This window comes from Oryctolagus cuniculus, chromosome 11, assembly GCF_964237555.1.
Source record: "Oryctolagus cuniculus chromosome 11, mOryCun1.1, whole genome shotgun sequence".
In the NCBI taxonomy this organism is placed as follows: Eukaryota; Metazoa; Chordata; class Mammalia; order Lagomorpha; family Leporidae; genus Oryctolagus; species Oryctolagus cuniculus.
In genome coordinates, this window is record NC_091442.1 from 53921037 (window position 1) to 53945363 (window position 24327).

Consider the following 24327-nt stretch of genomic DNA (forward strand, 5'->3'; position numbering starts at 1 on the left):
TGGGCCCCAGTGGGTGCTTTTTTTTTAATTTTTTTTAATTTTTTAAAATTTTTTGACAGGCAGAGTGGACAGTGAGAGCGAGAGAGAGACAGAGAGAAAAGTCTTCCTTTTGCTGTTGGTTCACCCTCCAAAGGCCGCTGCGGCCGGCGCACCGCGCTGATCCGAAGCCAGGAGCCAGGTGCTTCTCCTGGTCTCCATGGGGTGCAGAGCTCAAGAACTTGGGCCATCCTTCACTGCACTCCCGGGCCATAGCAGAGAGCTGGCCTGGAAGAGGGGCAACCGGGACAGAATCCGGCGCCCCAACCGGGACCAGAACCCGGTGTACTGGCGCCGCAAGGCGGAGGATTAGCCTATTGAGCCGCGGTCCCAGCCCACTTTGCTTTTTTCTTAAGGTCTATCTCATATATGTGTTTTAAACCAAGGTGAACAGGGCCAGTGTTGTGGCATAGCAGGTAAATCTACCGTCTGGGACACCAGCATCCCATGTGAGTGCTGGTTCGCATCCTGGCTGTTCCACTTCCTATCTAGCTCCCTGCTGATGTGCCTAGGAAAGCAGTAGAAATGGCCCAAGAGCTTGGGTCCCTGCACCCCCGTGGGAGACCTGGAGGAAGCTCTTGGCTCCGGGCTTCAGCCCAGCGCCGGCCATTATGGTTATTTGGGGGAGTGAATCAGCTTATAGAGGACCTCTATCTGTCTCTTCCTCTCTCTATGTGTAACTTTGCATTTCAAATAAATAAAATAAACCTTAAAACAAACAAAAAAAAAAGGTGAATGATGTGACTATTGAGAAAAACACACTTAGGAAAGAGCACAGCTTTCAATTCTTTACTTGATCCCAATGTGTGCAGGATTAGGGTTTTTGTGTTTGTAGGCCAAAGCAGGTAACATAGCAGTATCTCTAAAAGTTTTTGCAAACTCCTTTGATTTGCTGCTAGGAAGAATTTAAATAAAGTCTACTGGGTTACATCAAGTCACCTTCTTACTGTTGCTTTTATGTAAGTATTATGCAGAATTCTATGATAGAAAAAGGATATGTATGAATGAACAAGAAGGAATGGTTTTAAAAGCTTACAGAATTCATCAAAAGATGAAGGGATAAATAAGATGCGATACATCCATACAATAGAGCTTTATCTGGCAATAAAAAGGAATGAAGTACTGATATGCTAAAACATGGCTAGATCTTGAAAATACTAGACTAGGGGCTAGCATTTGTAGCACAGTAGGTAAAGCTACTGTCTGTGACACCAGCATCCCACATGAGTGCCAGCTTGAGTCCCGACTGCTCCACTTTTGATCCAGCTCTCTGCTAAAGGTCTGGGAAAGGCAGCAGAAGATGGCCCAAGTATTTGGGCCCCTGGCACCCACGTGGAGACCTAGATGAAGCTCCCGGCTCCAACCTGACTCAGCTGCAGCTGTTGTGGCCATCTAGGGAGTGAACCAGCAGATGGAAGATCTTTCTCTGTCACTGTAACTCTGACTTTGAAATAATATATTTTTTATTCATTTATTTGAAAGGCAGAGTTATGGTGGGGAGAATCTTCTAACCACTGCTTCACTCCCCAAATGGCTGCAACAGCCAGAGCTGGGCGAGTCTGAAGCCAGGAGCCAGGAACTTCTTCCAGGTCTTCCATATAGGTGGCAGGAGCCTAAGCACTTGAGTCATCTGCTGCTGCTTTCCCAGGTGCATCAGCAGGGAGCTAGATGGGAAGTGGAGCAGCTGTTCTAGAACCTGCACCTGTATGGGATGCGGAGCTGCAGTTGGCAACTTTACCCCCTGTGCCACAGTGCTGGCCCCAAATAAATCAATCTTTAAAAAAAAGAAAATGGTAAATTATGTGAAAGAAGCCCATTACAAAAGACCAGACAGTATGACTGCATTTATGCACAATGTCCACAACAGGCAAATCTACAGACACAAAAGCAGAACAGTGGGTAACCAGTGTTGGGGAGAAATGTGGAAGGACTGGTATTAAGTAGGTAGTTTCTTTTCTGAGTAATGAAAATGTTCTAAATTTAGATCATGGTGATGGTAGCATACTTGGGAATAACTAAAATCACTGATTTATACAATTTAATGGGTGAGTTTTATACTATGTGTATTTTATCTCAACATAGATGGTTTTATTAAAAAAAAAAAAAAACTTACGAAAAGGCAAGAAAAAAAAAGTAGCCAACCAAAGGAAAGGAAATTCCCGAGCCATGTTCAGGAAATACTTACAGGGATTAGCTCCATCAGTCACAATTAACATCCGTAGGGAACTCAAGCTCACGTCTCTCTGGTCCCGATGTGCCATCATGGCCCAGTGCAAGTCCCGGCACTTTACTAAAGCTACCTTGGCTATAAATTCAACAGGGATAAAGTTAACATATATGCACATCCTCAACTTGGTATGTATTTTATTTACTATATCAAAATATACTGTATCTACAATAGCAAACATGTTTATATATATGGGGATCACAATCTTCACTCAAGGAAAATAAAAAAGGTTTTGAAGAGACTGTGCCAGTTGCTTAGAAGTAGAAAGCACATTTAAACTGACTGGATACACACAGCTTGCTCACTGCAACCTCCATAAGCCACAGTAGCCCGGCCATGAAAACTGAGCACCAGAGTACTCAATAAACCCAATTCTGGGACCAGATTCAGGAGAATTCATCTCAATTCACAAGAAAGGATATCAGTGAGGTGAAAAAGACAACATACCTAATTCTATAGCAACTGAACTCTAAAATCTGTTAAGTCACTAAGCCACATGAATGTGTCTCTACAAGAGAAACCTGAAAATCCCTGACATCTTAGTTCAGTCACACAATTGAGGTTAGCTGCTCTGTGTGATACCTTTGTGGGCGTGCACTCTTTGGACCCAAGAGAGAGGACAAGTCTTCATAACAGAGTAGGGTACGCTAATGGTATGCATCTTATTCATTACATTCTGGAAGGCAAAGAAACATATGTAATCAATACTTAAGTCATACTTTGCATTTGAAAATGGAACTGACATTGTGATACAATACTCAAACAGACATTCTTTGAAACAAGTCTGAAATATTAATTATAAAGTTGAAGTTCCTTTGATACCCACTCTCAAACCTGGTTCCTTCCGCTTCTCCCCATAGAAAATCTCAGTGATGCATCTGGTCCATGTATTTACGAGTCCCTTTTCATACATTTGTAACTTGGCATTTTGCACTTACATTGTTTTAGAGCTAAATCTGCATATATTCAGTACAAGATATTTACACAGCTCTTTGAATCACTGCATAGTATTTCACAGGGTAGCTATATATCACAATAGTTTTTCTTTCTTTCTTTCTTTCTTTTTTTTTTGACAGGCAGAGTGGACAGTGAGAGAGAGACAGAGAGAAAGGTCTTCTTTTTGCCGTTGGTTCACCCTCCAATGGCTACCACGGCTGGTGTGCTGCGGCCGGCGCACCGCGCCAATCCGAAGGCAGGAGCCAGGTGCTTCTCCTGGTCTCCCATGGGGTGCAGGGCCCAAGCACTTGGGCCATCCTCCACTGCCTTCCCGGGCCACAGCAGAGAGCTGGCCTGGAAGAGGGGCAACCAGGACAGAATCCGGTGCCCCAACCAGGACTAGAACCCGGTGTGCCAGCGCCACTAGGTGGAGGATTAGCTTATTGAGCCACGGCGCCGGCAGTTTTTCTTTTTTTAAAAAAGATTTATTTATTTATTTATTTATTTATTTATTTATTTATTTATTTGAAAGGCAGAGTTAGAGAGGCGGGGGGGGAGGAGGGAGAGGGAGAGGGAGAGGGAGAGGGAGAGGGAGAGGGAGAGGGAGAGGGAGAGGGAGAGGGAGGGAGGGAGGGAGGGAGGGGTCTTCCATCTGCTGGTTCAGGTTGGAACCTGAACCTCCTCCCCACTTTGTAACTCTTTTAAATAAATAAATAACTTGAAAAAAATTTTGTTTCTTATAGGTGGTTCTGCTTTGCTTTGTTAAAGCTAGAGGAGCTGCAATTTGGTGTCTCTTGCCACACAAACCAAACAGAGCCAGATGCTCTGTCCCCAAGGAGAGATTGCCTTGGCAGAGTAACCAAGCCTTGGTACCTAGACTGGCCATTTTGTTAACCACAGTAAGATACCATGTCCTTCCTCCCTCAAGTTTCTAGGTCTAGTGACAAACTTCTGGTTTCAGAAAAGGATGGTAATTGTGACTAGTTCTTCATACATCTCCATCTTGCACTTGTCTCACAGGAAGGAGAGTCCCTTTCCATCCCCATCACTGTATTCAAACTTCCAATACAAAGAAAATGGGCAAGAAAAGAGCTAGAAAGTAAGGTCCACTCAAGGACTAAAGCTCTCAGCAATCTGTGGGTCCTCTGTGAAAGGCGATCCTTTGCCTCTTCCTCTCCTCCTCTTCCCCTGCATCTTCTACTCTTTCTGGAACCCTTGCACTATTACGGCAGTTGAACCACATGCACTCCTGAGTCCCCTTTCATCTGCAGGATCCTGCATTTCTTCTCTGTCCCCCAAAATGGTATGTCACATAGGGGAGCCTTCCTACTTAAAATGTCCCATCTCCCCTCTCCCCCTCCCAAAAACACAGCTAAAGCTCACCTATTTTTCCAAGTCCAACTCAGTTGTCACCTCTTCCATAAAAACTGCTTTGATGCCTAAAGCTAGAGGGGTCCCCTGTCTCTAACACCCACAGAACACCACCTATTCCTCTAGTACAGAAAACATCTCCATGTGCCTATTTTAGCTCACAATGTAGCTTCTGCATAAGTGTTGAGTGTCCTCCAAAAATGCTAGCCATCTTTTGGGAGCTTAAATATCAGGTAGGTACTAAGAGATGCTCTAGTTACATACTATGCTAGCCCTATCTTAAGTACAATTTATACTAAAGGTCCTAATTCTGAGTCACTTACCGCAAACATGCCATGCCATAGTCCAGCATCTTTCTTAAAGTCTAGAACATTTACTACTGTTTCTCCTACAATAGAGAAGAACATAAGGAAGTCATCTTTAGTGTTATATAGCAAAATCGTGTCACTTCCTCAACTAAACAATTGACTCGGTGCTTTTAGAGAAAGGACTGGAAGTTCCCGGGGTCTCTGGAAGCTGGAGGGTCTGATCATAGGGCAGTGTGGTCCCAGCTGCAGGACACTTTACTGCTTGGGCACTTGCCCCAGGAGGTTCTTTTTCCTAATTATATAATGACTCCTTGATTATTTTAGAACTTTGAAAATTCAAAAAAAAAAATCTATGTAAAAATTGTATTTCATAGATGAAATAAAAAACGTTGGTATCTTTATAACACATATACTTCTAGACATATTTACATATACACAGATTATATAAAGTAACAAAATTTGTATACACTGCCCTGTATCCTACTTTTTTCCATTTAATGATGTATTTTAAAAATTTCCCATATCTTTAATACTCAAGAACGTGAGTATTATGTCACAAGGTATAATCCATTATGCAAATATGTTGTAGCCTACTAAGTTCTTATTTTGATTGCTCCCATTGTTTTTTTTTTTTAAAAACAGGTGAGAATGCTGCTCTATAATCAACACATATTAACCTGTTTTATTTTGCAAAAGGAAAATAAAACACTAAAGAAATTAATATTATAAAGATGATTGTGAGGTAAATAGTCATTTGTAGTATCTATCAACATAAAAAAGTTCAACAATAAAGAATATCACACCTTATGTTTTAATGTATGCTTTTTAGTAGTTTAATTAATTTGATCTCAAATGTATACCTCCTTATATATGGGAAAACAAAGACACCTGAGAATCCACAGATAATAAACACATGGTTTTCTATTTCTGTACTCTACAAACCACGCTTTATATACTCAGTTTGCCCAGAATCTTAATTCCTTTAAGTTAGAGCATATTTGTGAAAAAGAAAACAAAAGCAAGCAAAGAAATGTGTCTTAGAATATTTCACTCTGAATTTGGTCATTAAACAGAACTCAGTCACAGAGATCTGACGCTAACAGTGAGGGCAGTCACGGGACGAGGTCTGACCTTCAGAATAATTGCAGGCCTGTGACAAAGCTTGGCAGTGAGACAACATTGCAAGCCGGGACACTGTAACTCCCATTACACTCCCTTCTTTGCTGGTTTTATACTAGGAAAAACAACAACAACAAAAGCATTAAAACGCATTAAAATTGTCTATCTCAAATCACAAAATTAGAATCCCAAACCAAAACCCTGATAAGCCATTCTAACGGGCTGCATTTAACATGTTAAATATGAATATTTAAGACCACTCTGATCCCAAACTCTTCATTACACAAAGCCAGGACTCTGTGTGAAAGACTTAACGTCTGATTCATCATCGACGCGAAGGGACTGCTAAAAAGTGCGACTTGAGCTGCACTGATAGAAACACAGAACCAAGTACAACTGCCTGTTGGTACCACAGGGGACTGGTTCCACGGCACCCCCTGGATACCGAATCCACAAGTGTTCAAATCCCTGATATGAAATGGCACAGTGTCTGCATACAATCTGGGCCCTCTCCCCAGATGCTTCAAATCACCTCTACATGATTATAATACACTACATCAATGGTTGTGATACTGTATTGTTTAAGGAGTAATGACAAGATAAATAGTTCAATGCAGACAGAATTGTTTCCCCAAGTCTTTCCCATCCACAGTTGCTGAATCCCTGCTGCAGACCCCATAACTGCGCACATCAAGCATGGCACTGCGGGGATAAGGGTGTGTGACATGTGTTCCCATCTGTTGGAGTTGTCCAGTGTGGCAGGGCAGACCTAGAAAGCACTGGATTATAATTGGGGTTTTCCCTTGAATGTGCCACTCAAGTTGCTTTGAAAATGTATTTTGGTTTGTTTGAGAGACAGGGAAAGAGATTCCATCTGCTCATGGTCAGAGCAGAATTCTTGAGAGAGCAGACCAGGAAGCCAGTGACCAGAGGCTTAGGGAGCACAGGAGGACAGACTGACTCACCAGGGAGAGAGGTGTGGACTAAGTTGTGTATTTTACCTGGCTGTGTATTTGTCCTTTAAACATACTCCGATGTCATCTGTCATGAAACATAATCAGATCTCTGCCATCAATAAAAAAATCCTGCTTCTATCCAACACAGTCCCATCACCTACTGCCCACTATCTTCCTTTTCATAGTCAAAGCATTCAACGTTGGGTAATTTTCCCCACAAAATTTCTTTTGAAATTATTGATTGCTTATTCATTAATCTAGCAAAAGGCTTCTGTGCCTCTGTGTCAGGCAGGGTGCAGAGCTGTCAAGGGTGTAGCCTGCAGAGTCACATAGCCCTGTGCACCACCTCTGTCGCTTTACAGTCATGTGACCTTTGGCCAGTTACTCAAGTTCTCTGAAGTTTCTTTATATATATAAAGCAGGTTTAATAAAAGTCTCAATCTCAATGGGTACTTGTGAACACTCAATGAGATAATGCATTTGAAGCTCTTATTTGGGTACCTAGTATGCAGTAGAACTTTGTTTTTTTTAAAGATTTATGTTATGGGAAGCCAGTGTTTTGGCACAGCAGGTGAAGCTGCTGCCTGTGACACTGGCATCCCACGTGGATGCTCGTTTGAGATCCAGCTCCCTCCTAATGCACTGGGGAAAGCAGTGGAAGATGCCAAGGTTCTTGAGCCCCTGCCCTCATGTGGGATATCCAGAGGAAGCTCCTGGCTATTGGCTTCCATCTGGCCCAACCTTGACTGTTGTGGCCATCTAGGGAGAGAAGCAGCGGATGGAAGAACTCTCTCTCTCTCTTTCTCCCTCTTTCTCCGTAACTCTGCCTTGCAAATAAATTAATAAATCTTTTAAAAAGAAGATATATTTATTTATTTTAAAGGTAGAGTTACAGAGAAAGGGAAAGACAGAGATCTTGCACCTGCTGGTTCACTCCCTAGATAGCCACAATGGCATGGGTTGAGCCAGGTTGAAGCTGGGAGTCCAGAACTCCATCTGGTTCTCCTATTTGGGTGTGGCAGGAGTCCAAATATTTGGACCATCTTCCGCTGTTTTCCGAGGCACGTTAGCAGGAAGCTGGACTGGAAGTGAAACAGCCGAGACTCAGTTCGGCACCCATACATCCTGTGCCAGGAGGCCAGCCCCACAGCAGGACTTAATCCCTCAAGTGGATCACGCTGCCGATTGCTTAAGTTCATATATTAACTTTCAATACCAAATCCTCTAGTCATTTGTTTCTTCTTGTTCTTTATCTTTCATCTGCTGAATCTGTTCCTTCCAAGCACAGCTTTTTTGCCCCATCTCATCACTGTCTTTCTCCCAACGCCTCTAAACTGGGGAAAAATTATTTCGTAAACCTTTGTACTTCTTTACAGTCTTCACGTGACTTTTTCACATGAAGGATTAATTTGTTTACAGTCTCTTGTTTTTGCTTTCTAAAATTTTATTTTTGCTCATTTGAAAGGCAGGCAGATAAGCAGACACAAACGCACACATGCACCCCTCGCTCCTCCCCACACAAAGAAAGTCTTCCAAACACTGGATCACTCCTCAAATACACACAACAGCTGGCGCTGAGTCAGGCAAAAGCCAGGAGTCCAGAACTCAACCTTGATCTCTCACAGGACAGGGACCCAAGTACTTGACTCATCATCTGCTGCCTCCCAGATAAACACCAGAAGGAAGCAGAGTTGGGACTTGCAACGAGGCAGCTTGACATGGGATGCGGTGTCCCAAGCACTGTTTTGTAATTATGAATCAATGTCTACCTCTGCTTTCTCCTGAATGTGTATTTATGATAAAAGTAACTAGAAGGGGCCACTGCGAAGTGTTTTACAAGCCCAAAGATGGAAATGTCACAAAGCAGGAAGGCCTTCCAACACCAGAACTCCAGAGCTGCAAAAAGTTAGTTTCAATTTTGTTAAGACAGCAACTAATGCCAAAGAAAAAGCAAGAAGTCATGTTCTAAAGCCCGGGACTTACCTCAATGTATGCTGGTTCTGTACCAGCAGGTGATATGTGGGGCTGCCAATCCTTAGGTGGCTTTGAAAGGTACTTGGAATCTGTTACAACCCATTTGAGCCGGGGCCAACCTAAATCAAAGCCAAAGTAAAAACTGAATTGCCTAAGCTATCATGAAAGGAGTTTACACTCAACTTGTCATTTTCAATATCAAAAGACTAAATCAAAGTCATTTTATAATGAATAAAATACTGTATTTTATTAGCTTTTAGTGAAGCACTACCAGACAATTATGCCTTTCGTCAAAAGCACAACTGTTCCACACGCTAGTTCCAGGTCTAGCCTCTGTCTCTACATGTGGCACTTAGCGCTAATGTACAGAGTGCAGCTCTTTCCATCCAGCAGCATAAGGGTTAAGGACAGAGCTGGGTTCAGATCGCTGCTCTGCCATATTAGCTGGGACACATCCTCTCTGTCTCAGCTTCCTCACCTGTAAAACGGGGTAATAATGGTGCCTACGTGATAACACTGTGAGAATTAAATAAAAACATATGTGACATGCTTTGCTATTGTAAATTAAAATGCTAACTAAAGGACTCAGCACTGGTAATTCAGGAATAAATGACACTGACCTTTAAACTGTACAATTTCTCCATTCTGGGTTTTTGGCAGCCCTTTCAGACAGACTTCGCTGGTAAGAGCTAAGGCAATACCACAGCTTCCTAGCAAGAAGCCAATCTGCTGACCTCCAGCATCCTATGGAGAGAAGATAATGAGCAGGGTAGGGGAGCGAGCACGAGCACCCCCTGCCTCAGACCTGACGCTGACTCTGGCACTCGTGAGTAACATTCGTGAAGCCCCACCGGTATCTGGCAATTGTCAAAATCCAGGGACAGTATGTTCTTCCAAATACTTTCTATAATAAATGATTTCCGTGTACAAACCAGGTATTTTATCAGCCTGTCATGGCTAATGGTAAATCCTATCAACCAAATGTGACAGTTTTATTCAAGAGTCAGCAATGAGTCTCTTTCAGATTAGTTTCAGGAAACAAATAAACATTGATATGATCAAACTGTCTCACTCTAAGCCCCACCCTCAAGTAAAATAGTAAAGCAATTCAGGTCACAACTAAATGACATAAACAGATACAAAATGTCCAAATTTATATGAAAAGTCAATGCATAGTTTATCCTAAACCCATATACTCTTTTTATTTTTCTATTTTAAAGGAGGTAGATTTGAGGCCTAAAAAGCAGCAATAAAAACAACATTAAAAAGCAAAAGATACAATCTAAAATAGTACCATTAAAATGTCACCTTAAAAGCATAACTATGAAGCCATACCAACCCTGCCATGTTAAGAGTTTATGTAAGATGCTACATCCAATGAACTAGAGTTTCAGGGATGCTACCAATTTATTTGGTTGAGGTTTTTTTTTTTTTGGTTTGGTTTGAGATAGACAGATATTGTTTATTTATTTATCTGAGAGAGAGAGTTCTTCCATCTACTGATTCACTCCCAAATGGTCCCAACAGCCAGGGCTGCTCCAGGCTCAAGCCAGGAGCCTGGGACTCCATGCGGGTCTCCACATGGGTTTCGGAGGCCCAATTACTAGGGCCATATTCTGCTTCCTTCCCAGATGCATCAGCAGGAAGCTGTTCAGAAGTGGAGTATCAGGACTCAAAACCAGCACTCTGACACAGGAAGACATCATCACAAGCAGCAGATTAACCTGCTGTGCCACAACACTGGCCCCCACCAATTAATTAATTACTTTCTTTCTTTCTCTCTTTCTCTCTCTCTCTCTTTCTCTCTCTCTCTCTCTCTCCCTTCCTTCCTTCCTTCCTTCCTTCCTTCCTTCCTTCCTTCCTTCCTTCCTTCCTTCCTTCCTTCCTTCCTTCCTTCCTTTCTTTCTTTCTCTCTCTCTCTTTCTCTCTCTCTCTCTTTCTTTCTTTGGACAGGTGGAGTGGGCAGTGAGAGAGACAGAGAGAAAGGTCTTCCTTTGCTGTTGGTTAACTTTCCAATGGCCGCCGCGGCCGGCGCACCACGCTGATCCGATGGCAGGAGCCAGGTACTTATCCTGGTCTCCTATGGGGTGCAGGGCCCAAGGACTTGGGCCATCCTCCACTGCACTCCCGGGCCACAGCAGAGAGCTGGCCTGGAAGAGGGGCAACCAGGACAGAATCCAGCGCCCTGACCAGGACTAAAACCCGGTGTGCTGGCGCCGCAAGGTGGAGGATTAGCCTAGTGAGCCACGGTGCCGGCTGATGTCTTTCTGATTCTTCTCAGAAAATAATTTCTTACAAATCCATATTCTCCACCAAAAATTCACCTTTGACACCAACTCTCAGTAATAAACTGTAAGAGAAAATTAGGGTCAAACAGCTCCTGGAGAAATCATTCAAACACAAGGAATGTTCTACATAGGCCTCGTTTCATAGGGCTGATGTGTTGTCAAAAATCTATAGTAGTGGGGCTGGTGCTGTGGTGTAGCAGGTAAAGCCACTACCTGCGATACCAGCATCCCATATGGGCGCCAGTTTGAGTCCCAACTGCTCCACTTCCGATCCAGCTCCTTGCTAATGTGCCCGGGAAAGCAGCACAGGATGGCCCATGTGCTAGGGGCCCTGCACCCATATGCAGACCTGGAAGAAGCTCCTGGCTCTTGGCTTTGGCCTGTCCCTGCCCTGGCCATTGTGGCCGTTTGGGAAGTGAACCAGCGGAGAGAAGATCTGTCTTTCTCTCTCTCTGTAACTCTGCCTTTCAAATAAAGATTTACTTATCATTAAAAAAAAAAAAAAAAAAAAAAAGAAGAGGGCTGGCGCCGCGGCTCACTTGGTTAATCCTCTGCCTGCGGCACCCGAATCCCATATGGGTGCCGGTTCTAGTTCCGGTTGCTCCTCTTCCAATCCAGCTCTCTGCTGTGGCCCGGGAGGGCAGTGGAGGATGGCCCAAGTGCTTCGGCCCCTGCACCCACATGGGAAACCAGGAAGAAGCTCCTGGCTCCTGGCTTTGGATTGGTGCAACGCTGGCCGTGTCGGCCATTTGGGTAGTGAACCAATGAAAGGAAGACCTTTCTCTCTGTCTCTCTCACTGTCTATAACTCTACTTGTCAAATAAATAAATAAAAAGAAGAAGAACAAAAAGGAGAAGAAGAGGAAGAGCTGGGACCCAAACCCAGGCACTCTAATATGGGATGCAAGTATAGCAAATGGCGTCCTGACCACTGCCAAATGACCACCCAAAATGACATACAATACTACAAAAAATTCTAACTACACTAAAAACACATTATTTGCATGCCACTAGGAGATTCTAGTAAATAATTTTTATAAGCCTTCCGTATGTTTAGAAAGTGAAGCTGAGTACTTCAGAAAATGGTCAGACTGTTCTGATGTCATGATTGAGTTGACTGATCCAACAAGAACCCATGCCTGCTACACTACATCAGGTTACATTCCTGTTAAACTTAGCAGTGTTACCTTTCTGGTAAGAGGTACCTCTATAGGCACTGGAATCACTTCAGCCAAGAGACAGCCATAAAAAGCCACCATAAACATGACTGGATCATTGTTGGGGTAAACCAGGGCTACCTAAAATTCATAATGACATTCAATAACAGGAAGAACATGATTAGCTCTTTCAGTGTTAGTAAGATATATAGTATTTGTCATGTCCAACAGTAAGTCAAACCAGTCAATAACCATTTGTTCAAAAGGACTCACACATCTAGCAAAGAGCTCCATCACTCTCATGATTACAGTACACATTTGGGGAGGTACATGCAACTCTTTCTCATTATCCTTAGAGTTTTTCACTTAATTCTATTGATGATTTAGCAGTTAACTCATCTTAAGTGGTACCTACTTTTGAAATCTAAGGCATTTACTTTAGTGCAGGGTTAAAGCAATATCATCAATGTTAATAGGTCTCTCTGGACAGACTAGCATATGAAAGATAAGCCCGAGGTCTCTGAGAGCGCCTACAGATGCTGACTGACTTGACTACTGCCATAGGGCCATAGTAAGGTTTCCTACTGTTCAACTAATTCATGGTACTCACTCAACAACCCAAGTGTTCTAGTATGAAGGCACTGCTAACAGACTTAACACTGGCAGGAACCAGTATGAATATGAAGTTAATTCACCAGCAACAGATAAACAGCAGAACCTCCATGGTATGTTCAAACCTATGAACTTATCTACCACGCATGCATCACGGGGAAAACCGATCCAAAAATCACAGAAATCACCATTGCAGAGTTGGTGACTGGGATAGTCACAGATTAACATCTGTCTCACCAGACTCTTCTTTTCCCTTCTTTTGCTTGCAAGTTTTCTTAACTCACTCCCAAGATAAGTTCAATTCTGAATCTTAGTAAAACTTCTACAGTTAAAATATTAACTCCACTTAACAACCCATTTCCTTCTGTTCACCAGTGTCTCTGCTGCTAAGTAGTCCCTGAAGTGTTCAGTGAGACAAAGAAAATAGTCGTGTGTCACACTTAAAAAGCCACACTTAAGCTCTGTGCGGCAATGCAAAGAGGTTCTAAGAGGCTGGCTTAGGAGAATCTACAGTCATGAGTCCACCAAAAAGAAAGCCATTGTACAGCTGGTATCTTGTTCTACATATGCGAAATTAAAAAAGGTTCCATGAGGCATTCTGTAAGGGAAGAAAATCAGAGTTGTATTGTAATTCTTGATGTTTAAATATAAAACACTTATTTCCAGAAAGACTTTGCTTTCTCTTTTTGTTAGCACTTCAGGAGTGTACGGAAGAGCAGCTCAAGAAAGGGCCGTGTGAACGGCCCTCAGTCTGTGCATGTAAAAACCATCCACCTAGCAGTGGGCTGACCTGGGTTGGAACCAAGAATAAGAGTTAATACAAATCTCCTGTTGTACATCAAAACTCCAAAATGTACATATTAGACAATTACCCTGTCTCCAGGTTTTAACACAGGTTCATTTTTGGTGCCCAATTTATTAAGCAGAGTATAGGCCAACTTGAGACTTCTGCTCCACAACTTTCCTGGAAAAAGAAAACAGTCACATAAAAAATTTATGCCTATCTCAGCGAGACAGCATTTAGTTCATCAGCAAATTTAAGACAATGGCCAATTCCCAATGCTGCATCAGATGAGCAGTCCCCCACCCCCACAAAGCTTTATATCCATTCTAGCTACAAAAGCCTGTTCTGTCTTGCAACAAAAACAAATCATCACCAGATGTTTGTCCTAGCTTGTACAACATTTCAAGTTCTTTTCTGAAACAATCTGAATATCCCTAGAAATAATTTGATATGAGCTGATCACACTTATTTAAAGATTGATTTGAAAGGCAGAGCCAGAGCCAGAGCCAGAGCCAGAGAGAGAGAGAGAGAGAGAGAGATTGATTGGGGGAGAGATTGGGGGAGAGGAAGAGGGGTAGGGGCAGAGGGAGAGAGAGAGACATCCCTCTCTGAATAGATGGATAAATATATAGATACATATGTACATATATAAATTTCTCATGGTTCACTATTTCTCAAAATACATAACATGTTTCAATTTTTAAATAAAACTAATTTTCACCATACAACTTTAATACTGACCAAAATTTTTTCCTTTTTTTTTTTTTAAAGATTTACTTGTTATTTACTTGGAAGGCAGAGTTAGAGAGAGAGGAGAGACAGAGAGAGAGATCGTCCATCTGTTGGTTTACTCCTCAAACATCCACAATGGTCACCAGGAGCCAGGAGCTTCTTCCGGGTCTCCCACATGAGTGCAGGGGCCCAAGCACTTGGGCCATCTTCTGCTACTTTCCCAGGCACATTAGCAGGGAGCTGGATAGCAAGTGGAGCAGCCAGGACCCGAACCTATACCCATACTGGATGCCAGCACCACAGGCACTAGTTTAACCTGCTAGGTCCCCACAATGCCAGCCCCCAAATGTTTTTCTAAAATCCTCTCCTAACATTAAAATGTTAATAGATCTACAAAATCGCTCTCCTTTTGGCTCTACCCAGTATCAGCTGGCTTGCAAATGTCACTTTAGCAAATAAAAATACTTGGCAACAGCTTTACTTAGAACCTAGGATCCCATTAAATAACTGAAAAGTTCTATGGGAACATGATGCCAAGAGGCTGCCCAACACCAGGATAAAGACACCACCCATGACATTCTGAAGAACTCCCGTGGAGGAGGAAGGATCTGGACCACTGTAAACTCACCGTAGGTCAGAGTGTACACGGGCTTGCCTGTCACGTCCAGCGCAGTCAGACAGGAGCACTTGGCCTGCGTGGTGCCCCAGCGCTGCAGGGCAGACTCCAGGGCAGGTGGCCAGTTGCAGATGACTCCCAGGGGCTCTCCCTTCACAGGCGTCATCTGCCGCCCCTCGGGCTTGGGCTGGTTGGGGTCTGGCTGAGGTACTGTACCAAAAAACAAGAAATAAGATGGAATAAGGACAAACACCAGGTAACACAACTCAGGGCCTCCATTCCCAACTAGATCTCCTTTTCCTCTTCATCTTTTTCTCATGTAAACTCACTTTGAGAAAAGCAAAGTACATGTTAGAAAGGGAAATCCATAAACTTGGCCTCATTTAATTGCCTATCTGACTGTAAAATCACATTCAGCATGCTGAACCCAACAAGCAAATCCCAACGCCGATGAAGACAATCCCTGTCCATGTACAAAAACACAAAGGACAAATTTCTTTCTAGCCATGTCATCAACTGTAGTAAACTTATTTAGATACATAGGCAAACTGATTCACCTGAACCTCCCTTGCCTCCTCTGTAAGATGGGAATGATACCAGCTACACTGCAGGGTCATTATCATGACATTCCCAGTATCCGCAGCTTGGTGACCTCTCAGACAGCTGACCCCTTTGCTTCCTGGCAGGCTCCTACTTCACCTTTCCTAGGACTCACCGCCAATGGCACATTCTTGGCAAACCACTCCCAACTATTCTGTGAGAAGTCTCCTCCTTCCGAGGGCTCCCCCAGCATGTGGCAGTCTACACTTAGCAAAGCTCTGAGGCTCCTGCATGGCTTGTCACTCTGTGGGCTCCCTCTCACACCACTGCCCCAAGAGGCTTCGAGCTTCCTCAGAGAAGGGGGAGTCTTGTTCCCCTAATGCCTACAGTGCCTACTGCATACAGATTGCTCAACAGTGTTAGTTGAATTAAACTAAATTTTGGGGAAAAACTGCTAGATTATTAACATCATTCCAAGAATCAGAGGTGGGTCATATTTCATATTCTTTCCTACAGATAAAACTAAGTCCTGGGGCCGTGCTGTGCCAGCATCCCATATGGACAGTGAAAGATGGTCCAAGGGCTTGGGCCCCTGCACCCACATGGGAGATCCAGAAGAAACTCCTGGCTTCAGGTGGGCCCAGCTCCGGCTGTTGCAGCCATTTAGGGAGTGAACTAGCAGATGGAAGATTCACTCTGTCTCTCTCTCTGCCTCTCTGTAACTCTGCCTTTCAAATACAAATACATACATACATACATACATACATACATACATACATAAAGTCCTTCGTAGCTTCATCTCAGCCCAGTGCAGCTGTTGAGGGCATCCGGGGAGTGAACCAGTGGACAATAGGTCTTGATCTCTCTCTCTCTCTCTAATTGTCTTTCATATAAAATAGATCTTAACACAGATCAAAACACTAAAATCTTTTTAATTTTTCTACAATGAACTATATTGAATGTTTATTAAAATAATAAAAAAGCAAAAATATTTCTATTTTCATGGCAGGAAAGGTAATTTACACATGAAAATGTCAAGTATTTACTGAGTGCCAATTATGTGCAAGGGTGTGAAAAACACTGAGAAAATAAGTGCTGCTCATATTCTTTGAACAAACATTTATCATGTGCCTAATAAGTGCCTAATTATGCAAAGAATGCAGAGTCCCAGCCCTCAAGGAATATGAGGGCAATGAGGGGTGGGGACAGGGGGTGGAGAGAGGCAAACACACACACACACACACACACACACACACACACTCTCTCTCTCTCTCTCTCTCTCTCTCTCTCTCTCTCTCACTCAGAACCAAGGCCAGGATCACATGGGCTTATTCCTTTCCATAAAAGCTTTTGATAGGGGCTGGTGCTGTGGCACAGTGGTGCGGGTACGAGTCCCAGCTGCTCTACTTCATTCCAATCTGGCTCCCTGCTAACAGGCCTGGGACTATGGTCCAAGTCCTTGGGTCCCTGCATCCACATGGGAGACCTGGAGGAAGCTCCTGGATCCTGGCTTTGGCCTGGCCCAGCCTCAGCTTTTGTGGCCATTTGGGGAGTGAATCAGTGGATGAAGATCTTTCTCTGGCTGTGCCTTTCAAATACATAAAATAAAAATCTTAAAATAACTAACTAGCTAAATAAAAGCCTCCGTTAGGGGCTTGCATTATGATGAACAGGTTAAGCCGTCACCTACAACACTGGCATCCTATGAATGCTGGTTCCTACTGTTCCACTTCCGATCCAGTTCCCTGCTAGTGTGCCTGGGAAGGCAGCAGAAAATGGCCCAAATGCTTGGGCTCCTGCTACTCACGTCAGAGACTTGGATGGAATTCCAGGCTCCTGGCTTTGGCCTGGCCAGCCCCAGCCATTGAAGCCATCTGGGGAGTGAAACAGTTGATGTAAGATTGGTCTCTCAGCCGGCGCCGCGGCTCAATATGCTAATCCTCTGCCTTGCGGTGCCAGCACACCGGGTTCTAGTCCCAGTTGGGGCACCGGATTCTTTCCCGGTTGCCCCTCTTCAAGGCCAGCTCTCTGCTGTGGCCCGGGAGTGCAGTGGAAGATGGCCCAAGTGCTTGGGCCCTGCACCCGCATGGGAGACCAGGAGAGGCACCTGGCTCCTGCCATTGGATCAGTGCGGTGCGCCGGCTGTGGCAGCCATTGGAGGATGAACCAATGGCAAAAGGAAGACCTTTCTCTGTCTCTCTCACTGTCCACTCTGCCTGTCCAAAAAAAAAAAAAAAAAAAATTGGTCTCTCCCTGTAACTCTACCTTTCAAATCAATAAATACATCTTGGTGGTGGTGGGGAGCTTCTTTTTTTTTTATTTTATTATATCTTTTTTTTTTTTTTTTTTGACAGGCAGAGTGGACAGTGAGAGAGAGACAGGGAGAAAGGTCTTCCTTTACTATTGGTTCACCCTCCAATGGCCACTGTGGCCAGTGCACTGTGCTGATCTGAAGCTAGGAGCCAGGTGCTTCTCCTGGTCTCCCATGCGGGTGCAGGGCCCAAGCACTTGGGCCATCCTCCACTGCCTTCCTGGGCCACAGCAGAGAGCTGGACTGGAAGAGGAGCAGCCGGGACAGAATCCGGCACCCCAACCGGGACTAGACCCGGGGTACTGGCACCACAGGCGGAGGATTAGTCAAGTGAGCCACGGTGCCAGCCTCCCCTATTAAATTCTGAAAATCATGACTTCATCCGTAAATTTTAAAAAACAATTGAATTAATCAATTGCTGCCTAAATCACTTCCTCTGTGAAGCCTTCTGTAACTATAAAGACGAAACTAATTTCTTCCCTTCTTTAAGTTGCCTGTAGCTGCTAAAACATACTGGATAACTATGCTTCCATCCACAGCAGAGTACTCAAAAAAGTCTGTAGAGAAGTGAAATGAAGGGCCGGCACTGCAGTGTAGTGGCTGAAGCTGCTGCTTTTGACGCTGCCATCCCATGTCAGAGTGGCTCTTTGAGCACTGGCTGCTCTGTACCTGATGTGACTGCTTGCTAATGCAACTGAAAGGGACAGCAGAAGATCTTAGAAATAGGAGGAGGTGGAGGAGGAGAGGGAAAGGAAGAGAGGGGAAGAGAGGAAAAGGAAGAAGACAAATGGAATTAAGATTTAGAAATCCAAAACATTTTTCATGAATTTTTGGAAGATGGTGTTATGCATGGATTTCAGAGATTCCTTTTTGTACCAAAATAAACTTCTTTTAATTTCACTTTACATAATATTTTTGAAAAAAAAAAAAAACTTATTTGAAACTTTTGAAAAAATCTTATTTGAAAGGCAAAGAGACACAAAGAAACAGAGAGAAAGCTCTCGTACATTGGTTCACTTCCCAAATGCCTACAACATCCAATACTAGGCTAAGCTGAAGGCAGGAGCTAGGAACTCCATCCAGGTCACCCACGTGGATAGCAGGAACCCAATTATTTCAGCCATCACTGCTGCCTCCCAGGGTGCAACAGCAGGATGCTGGAGTCAGGACTCAACGCAAGTACTCCAATACGGCATGCAGGCAATGGAACAGCTAAGGAAAATGGTCACCTCTCCAGAAACTTTTTAGAGTACCCTTGTATATATTTTAGTATTGATCTAACCTGTAAATAGCATGAAGGAAGCAACTACATTTTAGTAAATCTTTGAATCTCAGCATCTACCACACTTTATTTTATTTATTTGAGGGTAGTTAGAGAGAGAGAGAGAGAGAGAGAGAGAGAAAGTCTTCCATCTGTTGGTTCACCCCCTGAACGGCCACCACAGCTGGAGATGGGCTGGTCCAAAGCCAGGAGCCAAAAGATTCCTCTGGGTCTCCCAGGTGGGTGGAGGGACCTAAGCACTTAAGCCATCTTCTGCTCCTTTCCAAGGTGTATCAGCAAGGAGCTGGTTTGGAAATAGAGCACCTGGGACTCAAATGGGCGCCCATATGGGATGCTGGCGTTGCAGTTGGTGGCTTAACCCACGACACCACAGTGCCAGCCTCCACCCCCTACACTGTCTTACAGAGGGCAAACATATATGTGTTGCTTCACTGGTTTAATGAAAGGACTATGTTATATGAAAAAAAGGACTGGGCAAGCTTTTGAGGTCAAACTTGATATACATAGCCTAGAAAAATGCCAAATATAAGCAACTTTATTTTTAAAAAGACCACCATTCTTCTGATGGATTTATTTATATATTTGAAAGGCAAGGCAAAGGAGGGAAGAGATACAAAAAGAAAGAGACATGAGAGCAAGAGAGAGACACCTTTCACCTGCTGGTTCACTCCCCAAATGCCCACAACAGGCACCTGTGGGGCAGACAGAAGCCAGGAACCAGGAGCTCCACCCTGATCTCCCACATGGGTAGAAGGGGCCCGGAGTACCAGGGCTGTCTTCTGCTGCCATCTTAGGCCATCAGCAGGAAACTTCTGATGATGAGATGCTCGTGTCACAAGTATGGCTGGGCCACAATGTCGACCCCTATAAATAACTTTTAAAAGTTAAGTTGGGGCCAGCGCTGTGGCACAGCGGGTTAAGGCCCTGGCATCCCATATGGGTACCGGTTCCAGTCCCAGCTGCTCCTCTTCCAATCCAGCTCTCTGCTATGGCCTGGGAAAGCAATGGAAGATGGCCCAAGTCCTTGGGCCCCTGTACCTGCATGGGAGACCCGGAGGAAGCTCCTGGATCCTGGTTTCAGATCGGCACAGCTCTGACTGTGGCAGCCATCTGGGGAGTGAACTAGCAGATGGAAGATCTCTCTCTGTCTCTAGCTCTCTCTGTAACTTTTTCAAATACATAAAATAAACCTTTTTTTTTTTTTAAAAGTTAAGTAGTTGGGATAGTCTTTAAACTCTAAGAGTACATTTCTAAGATAGTTCCATGAGGCATAATTCTCTCTTTTTCTTTTCGTGCTTGCCTCTGTACCTTTCAACTGAGATCTAAAATATAAATAATTCTTCGCAGGAAAAAAGGCAGAGAACTTTTTGACTTCTGTGAACTAAGAACTATATTTTGCCACTCTTTAACCCTACCTGATATGCAGTAATTAGTTAAGAAATATTTATTTAATATATGATTTTGGCATTTTTACTGCTACCTTCCACAATTTCTTCAGAATCATCCACAAAAAATTCCTTTAAGGGAGGTCTTTTGGGTCGTTTCAGAGTATTGAGAAGCTGCTGGATTTTTGTGGATACTCGACTATTGACAGGAACACCTATAAGGGAAAAAAACGCTGTTAAAATTCACTGACTTCAAGAATATTTCAACTCCTCAATTTACTCAGGAGTTTTTATTTCTAATGCTGTTTGGCCTCTGACCATACCCTCCTGCTACTCCAGATGGGACAATTAGGTGATAAATTGCATGATAACAGAGCACAAACAAGTTAACACACTAGGTAAGGACTTCCCCTGATCTCCCTCTTCTCTTAGAGTGCTTTCTTTGGCCACCTCTGGCTTTTGGTTCAAGGTATCTTTGGGAAGTGCTACATGTGAACAAATGTCAGCGCTGTCACTGTGGACAAGGGAAGGGGGCACTCAGGAAGACTCGTCAGTGAGCCAAATGCAACGTGGCTCTGCAGCTACCACACAGGCCGGTTAGGAGCTGCTGCTGACACCGTGAGCTGTCCCAGTTTCACTTATACTCCACTCCCTCATCAGCCATCAAAAAGATTCCCTACCATCAGCTGTATCCATAAGGCTGGACCTGTTGGCTCCTTTGTGCATGCCTTTCACTATCCCCGAGGGGGGCAGGTCAATATTTGCTGGTCGTGTGGAGGAAGATGAGGAGGAGGAAGAGGTAGTTGTGGTGACATCAGGGGGAGCAGAGAAATTCTCTGAGAGGGGAAAACAATTTAGAAATATATTACATAGCAGCAAAAACAAGAGACTTTAAATTCTTCTTCTTTTTTCTTTTAATCGTAGACAGAAACAGAAATAGGGCATTAGATCTTATAAAACAATATTTTAAATCAATTTACCCTGGTAGATCAATGGGAGAATAGGTGGTTAAGCCAGGGCATATCAGCTTTCCAAAATTATTATTTTTAAGACTTGGATAACCTCAATAAGATCAAATCACATATCCAATGTTTCTCAAAAACAGTATTTTCTACACAGAAACCCCAATGCTATAAAAATCATCATAATAAAATTTGCAAGTGACTTCGACATAGAGCCAAAGTGAGAAAGAGCATAAGTGGCTACTGATATCCTAGGCTCCTAAAAATTTCTTTATGATTATGGTTTATTCTCTTCTACTAAAAACCAAAATAGAGTCTTGGGAGCAGATTAGACCATTTAAGTTTCCAAGTGAAGAAAAACCAGATAAGTCTATTTTAATTTTTACAAGAAAACATCCTAAAGAGATAATCAGAGAAATGAACAAAGTTGTATGTTTAATCTTGCTCACTCCCTCAGTTTTTATGGTAGCAAAGAGTTGGACAGTACTTAAGTGTCCAAAAATAGAGGAATGGCTAACTAACCCTGGGCCTAGTCAGGCAATGGCATACCTTGAAATCATAAAAATAACACTGTGAACATAATAACAATGATATAAAAGATGCTCCTGACACACTGCTAAGAAAGCAGCTTATGAACATTATGTTTAGGACAATTTCATTTTCAGAAAATCAAAACCAAAACCCAAAATCTAGAAGAAAGTGGTAACACTAAAGTATTATATATGTGATGTGGGATTACAGATTATCCTATGTGTCTTTTACCTGCATTTTTGAATTTTTCTATCAGGAACATGGATTATTTCTGTCATAGCAAACATCCAAAAAGCAATAATGTTGCATAAAATGGTTATCTGTCACTAACTGAATCAATAACGTCTCACTGAGTAGTAGAAGCAATAGACAAATAGTGGTCAGATGAAACCTTAACAAAAAACCAGATTATTTGGGCATTAGCACAAAATATGTTACAAGTGAAATTGCCCCCAGTAGACAAATGTGGAGATAGGCATTCACCCAGCATGGCTCTTTGGCAGACCCTCCACAGAAGAGGGGTGAACACACACACGTGCCTGGAGTGGCTGAGGAGGCTCCATGAGGGCCCGGGCAGAGCCAAGAGCGCATGCTAAACCACTAACTGAAGGCACCCGGCTTCTCAGTGTGGGCATAGACACCCTCAGGATGGCTTACTTTCCTGAAAAAGTCCAGCCTCCAATGGAAGACTTTCCAAGATTTTCTTTGCAAAAATCAATTAAGAAAATAAATGCAAAAGGTGACAGAAGTCAGAGATGAAAATTAAGACAGCAAAACACAATTGACTGTTGAGGGGAAAAAGGGAGATACATAACATACATAAAATGCTGAGCTACATTACTTAATGTAATTTGTACCAAACAATTAAATGAAAGCACAGATCCAAGCTACATCTTTATCTACAGATGTCACAACTCCTTAAAATACACACACACACACACACACGTAAAGCACAGGCAAGCAAAAGCTAAACTGCACAGAGCAGCAGCAACAGCAGCAGGCGGCAGCTCATGGGGCACCAACATCCTCAGGCAACACACTCCAGTTGCAGCAATACCTCAGCAGCAAGGACAATAAACCCAGTCTTTATACGAAGACAAAAGAGCCTCACTGATACTGGCTTAGTGTAAAATTTGGCTGCGTGGAATGCTTTTTTGTTTGACAGGATGTAGACGATAATCCTGGGATAATCTATGAGATGATATATTTTAACACTCTTAAATCTATGTAATAGTCCTCAAAGGGGATAGCACCACATTATGACTGGTATTATACCTTGCAGCTTGAGTATTGCTGATGGAAACAGCTATGGCTTCAGGTGGGCAGCACGGTGCACCGATAATGCAGATGGTGCCTATCATTCCAGTAACAAATGTATTGCTGGTGTTTCCTTCTTTGCCTCATTGACTGTCAGGTTCTGATTATAATTTTTCAATCATACTGAAAAACCTAATACAAATTATAGACTATTTCCTGGACACCGGGAGCCAAATGGAACATAATTTGGGCTTCTTGGGTAGATCCAGCTCCTACCTATTCGAGTATTGGCAAATACATCAGCTAGAGACCCAGTGGTTCCTTTGACCTCTCCATGGGACAGCGTGGAAGATGCAGATGAAGAAGTGGACGATCCCTGAATTGAACGGTTGATCCAGGACTCGGCATTCTGTAAGCTCTGTTGCAAGGCAGCAGAGAGCGCAGCTTGGCGTCTCAGAGAGCCCTCATCCTCAGAGGCCGAAGACGTGTCTGTGTGGAATTAGAAAAAAACAAGTTCTCGATCCTGCCTAGAACAGAGACTTTTCAGTTCTTGCTCATCGATCACACATTCGATTTTGACACCAGCAAAACATTCGCATTCTTAAGGTAGATTAATACATAAAGTTTCTCAAAAATCTTGAGGAAAGTGTATGGACCACAGCCTGCAAAAATAAAATAGCCTAACTTTACAAGTAGTTTTAAGTTTGTGTTTTAAAACATCCTTTAAGAGCTAAACTGCTCTCTCTGGTTTTCTGTTCTAAGCTTAATCAAAACCTAAGTTCTTCTAGTTTATCTACTTGTATTTAAATAACATTGACATTCTTTTTTTTTTTTTAAGATTTATTTTATTTATTTGAAAGGCAAAGTTACAGAGAGAGAGGTCGAGACAGAGACAGAGAGAGAGAGAGAGAGAGAGAGAGAGAGAGAGAGGTCTTCCATTCACT

The 24327-nt window shown here is 43.2% G+C and overlaps 1 protein-coding gene across 5 annotated transcripts in view; it reads right to left on the minus strand.

The window, feature by feature from the left end:
- DIP2B (disco interacting protein 2 homolog B) overlaps positions 1-24327 on the minus strand; it is a 231372-nt gene that overhangs the window by 52603 nt on the left and 154442 nt on the right. For 2 of the 5 annotated variants that reach the window (XM_070052222.1, XM_070052225.1), the window contains 12 exons: positions 23660-23872; positions 21314-21469; positions 20729-20848; positions 15128-15325; positions 13856-13947; positions 12402-12512; positions 9548-9671; positions 8937-9046; positions 6010-6112; positions 4894-4958; positions 2846-2939; positions 2222-2341 (listed from right to left, as the gene is read on the minus strand). In XM_070052222.1, coding sequence (XP_069908323.1) covers positions 2222-2341; positions 2846-2939; positions 4894-4958; positions 6010-6112; positions 8937-9046; positions 9548-9671; positions 12402-12512; positions 13856-13947; positions 15128-15325; positions 20729-20848; positions 21314-21469; positions 23660-23872 — 1506 coding nt within the window. Of the gene's footprint in view, positions 1-2221; positions 2342-2845; positions 2940-4893; positions 4959-6009; positions 6113-8936; positions 9047-9547; positions 9672-12401; positions 12513-13855; positions 13948-15127; positions 15326-20725; positions 20849-21313; positions 21470-23659; positions 23873-24327 lie in introns of all 5 variants that reach the window. The other 3 variants (XM_070052227.1, XM_070052224.1, XM_070052223.1) reach the window with 3 other exon arrangements.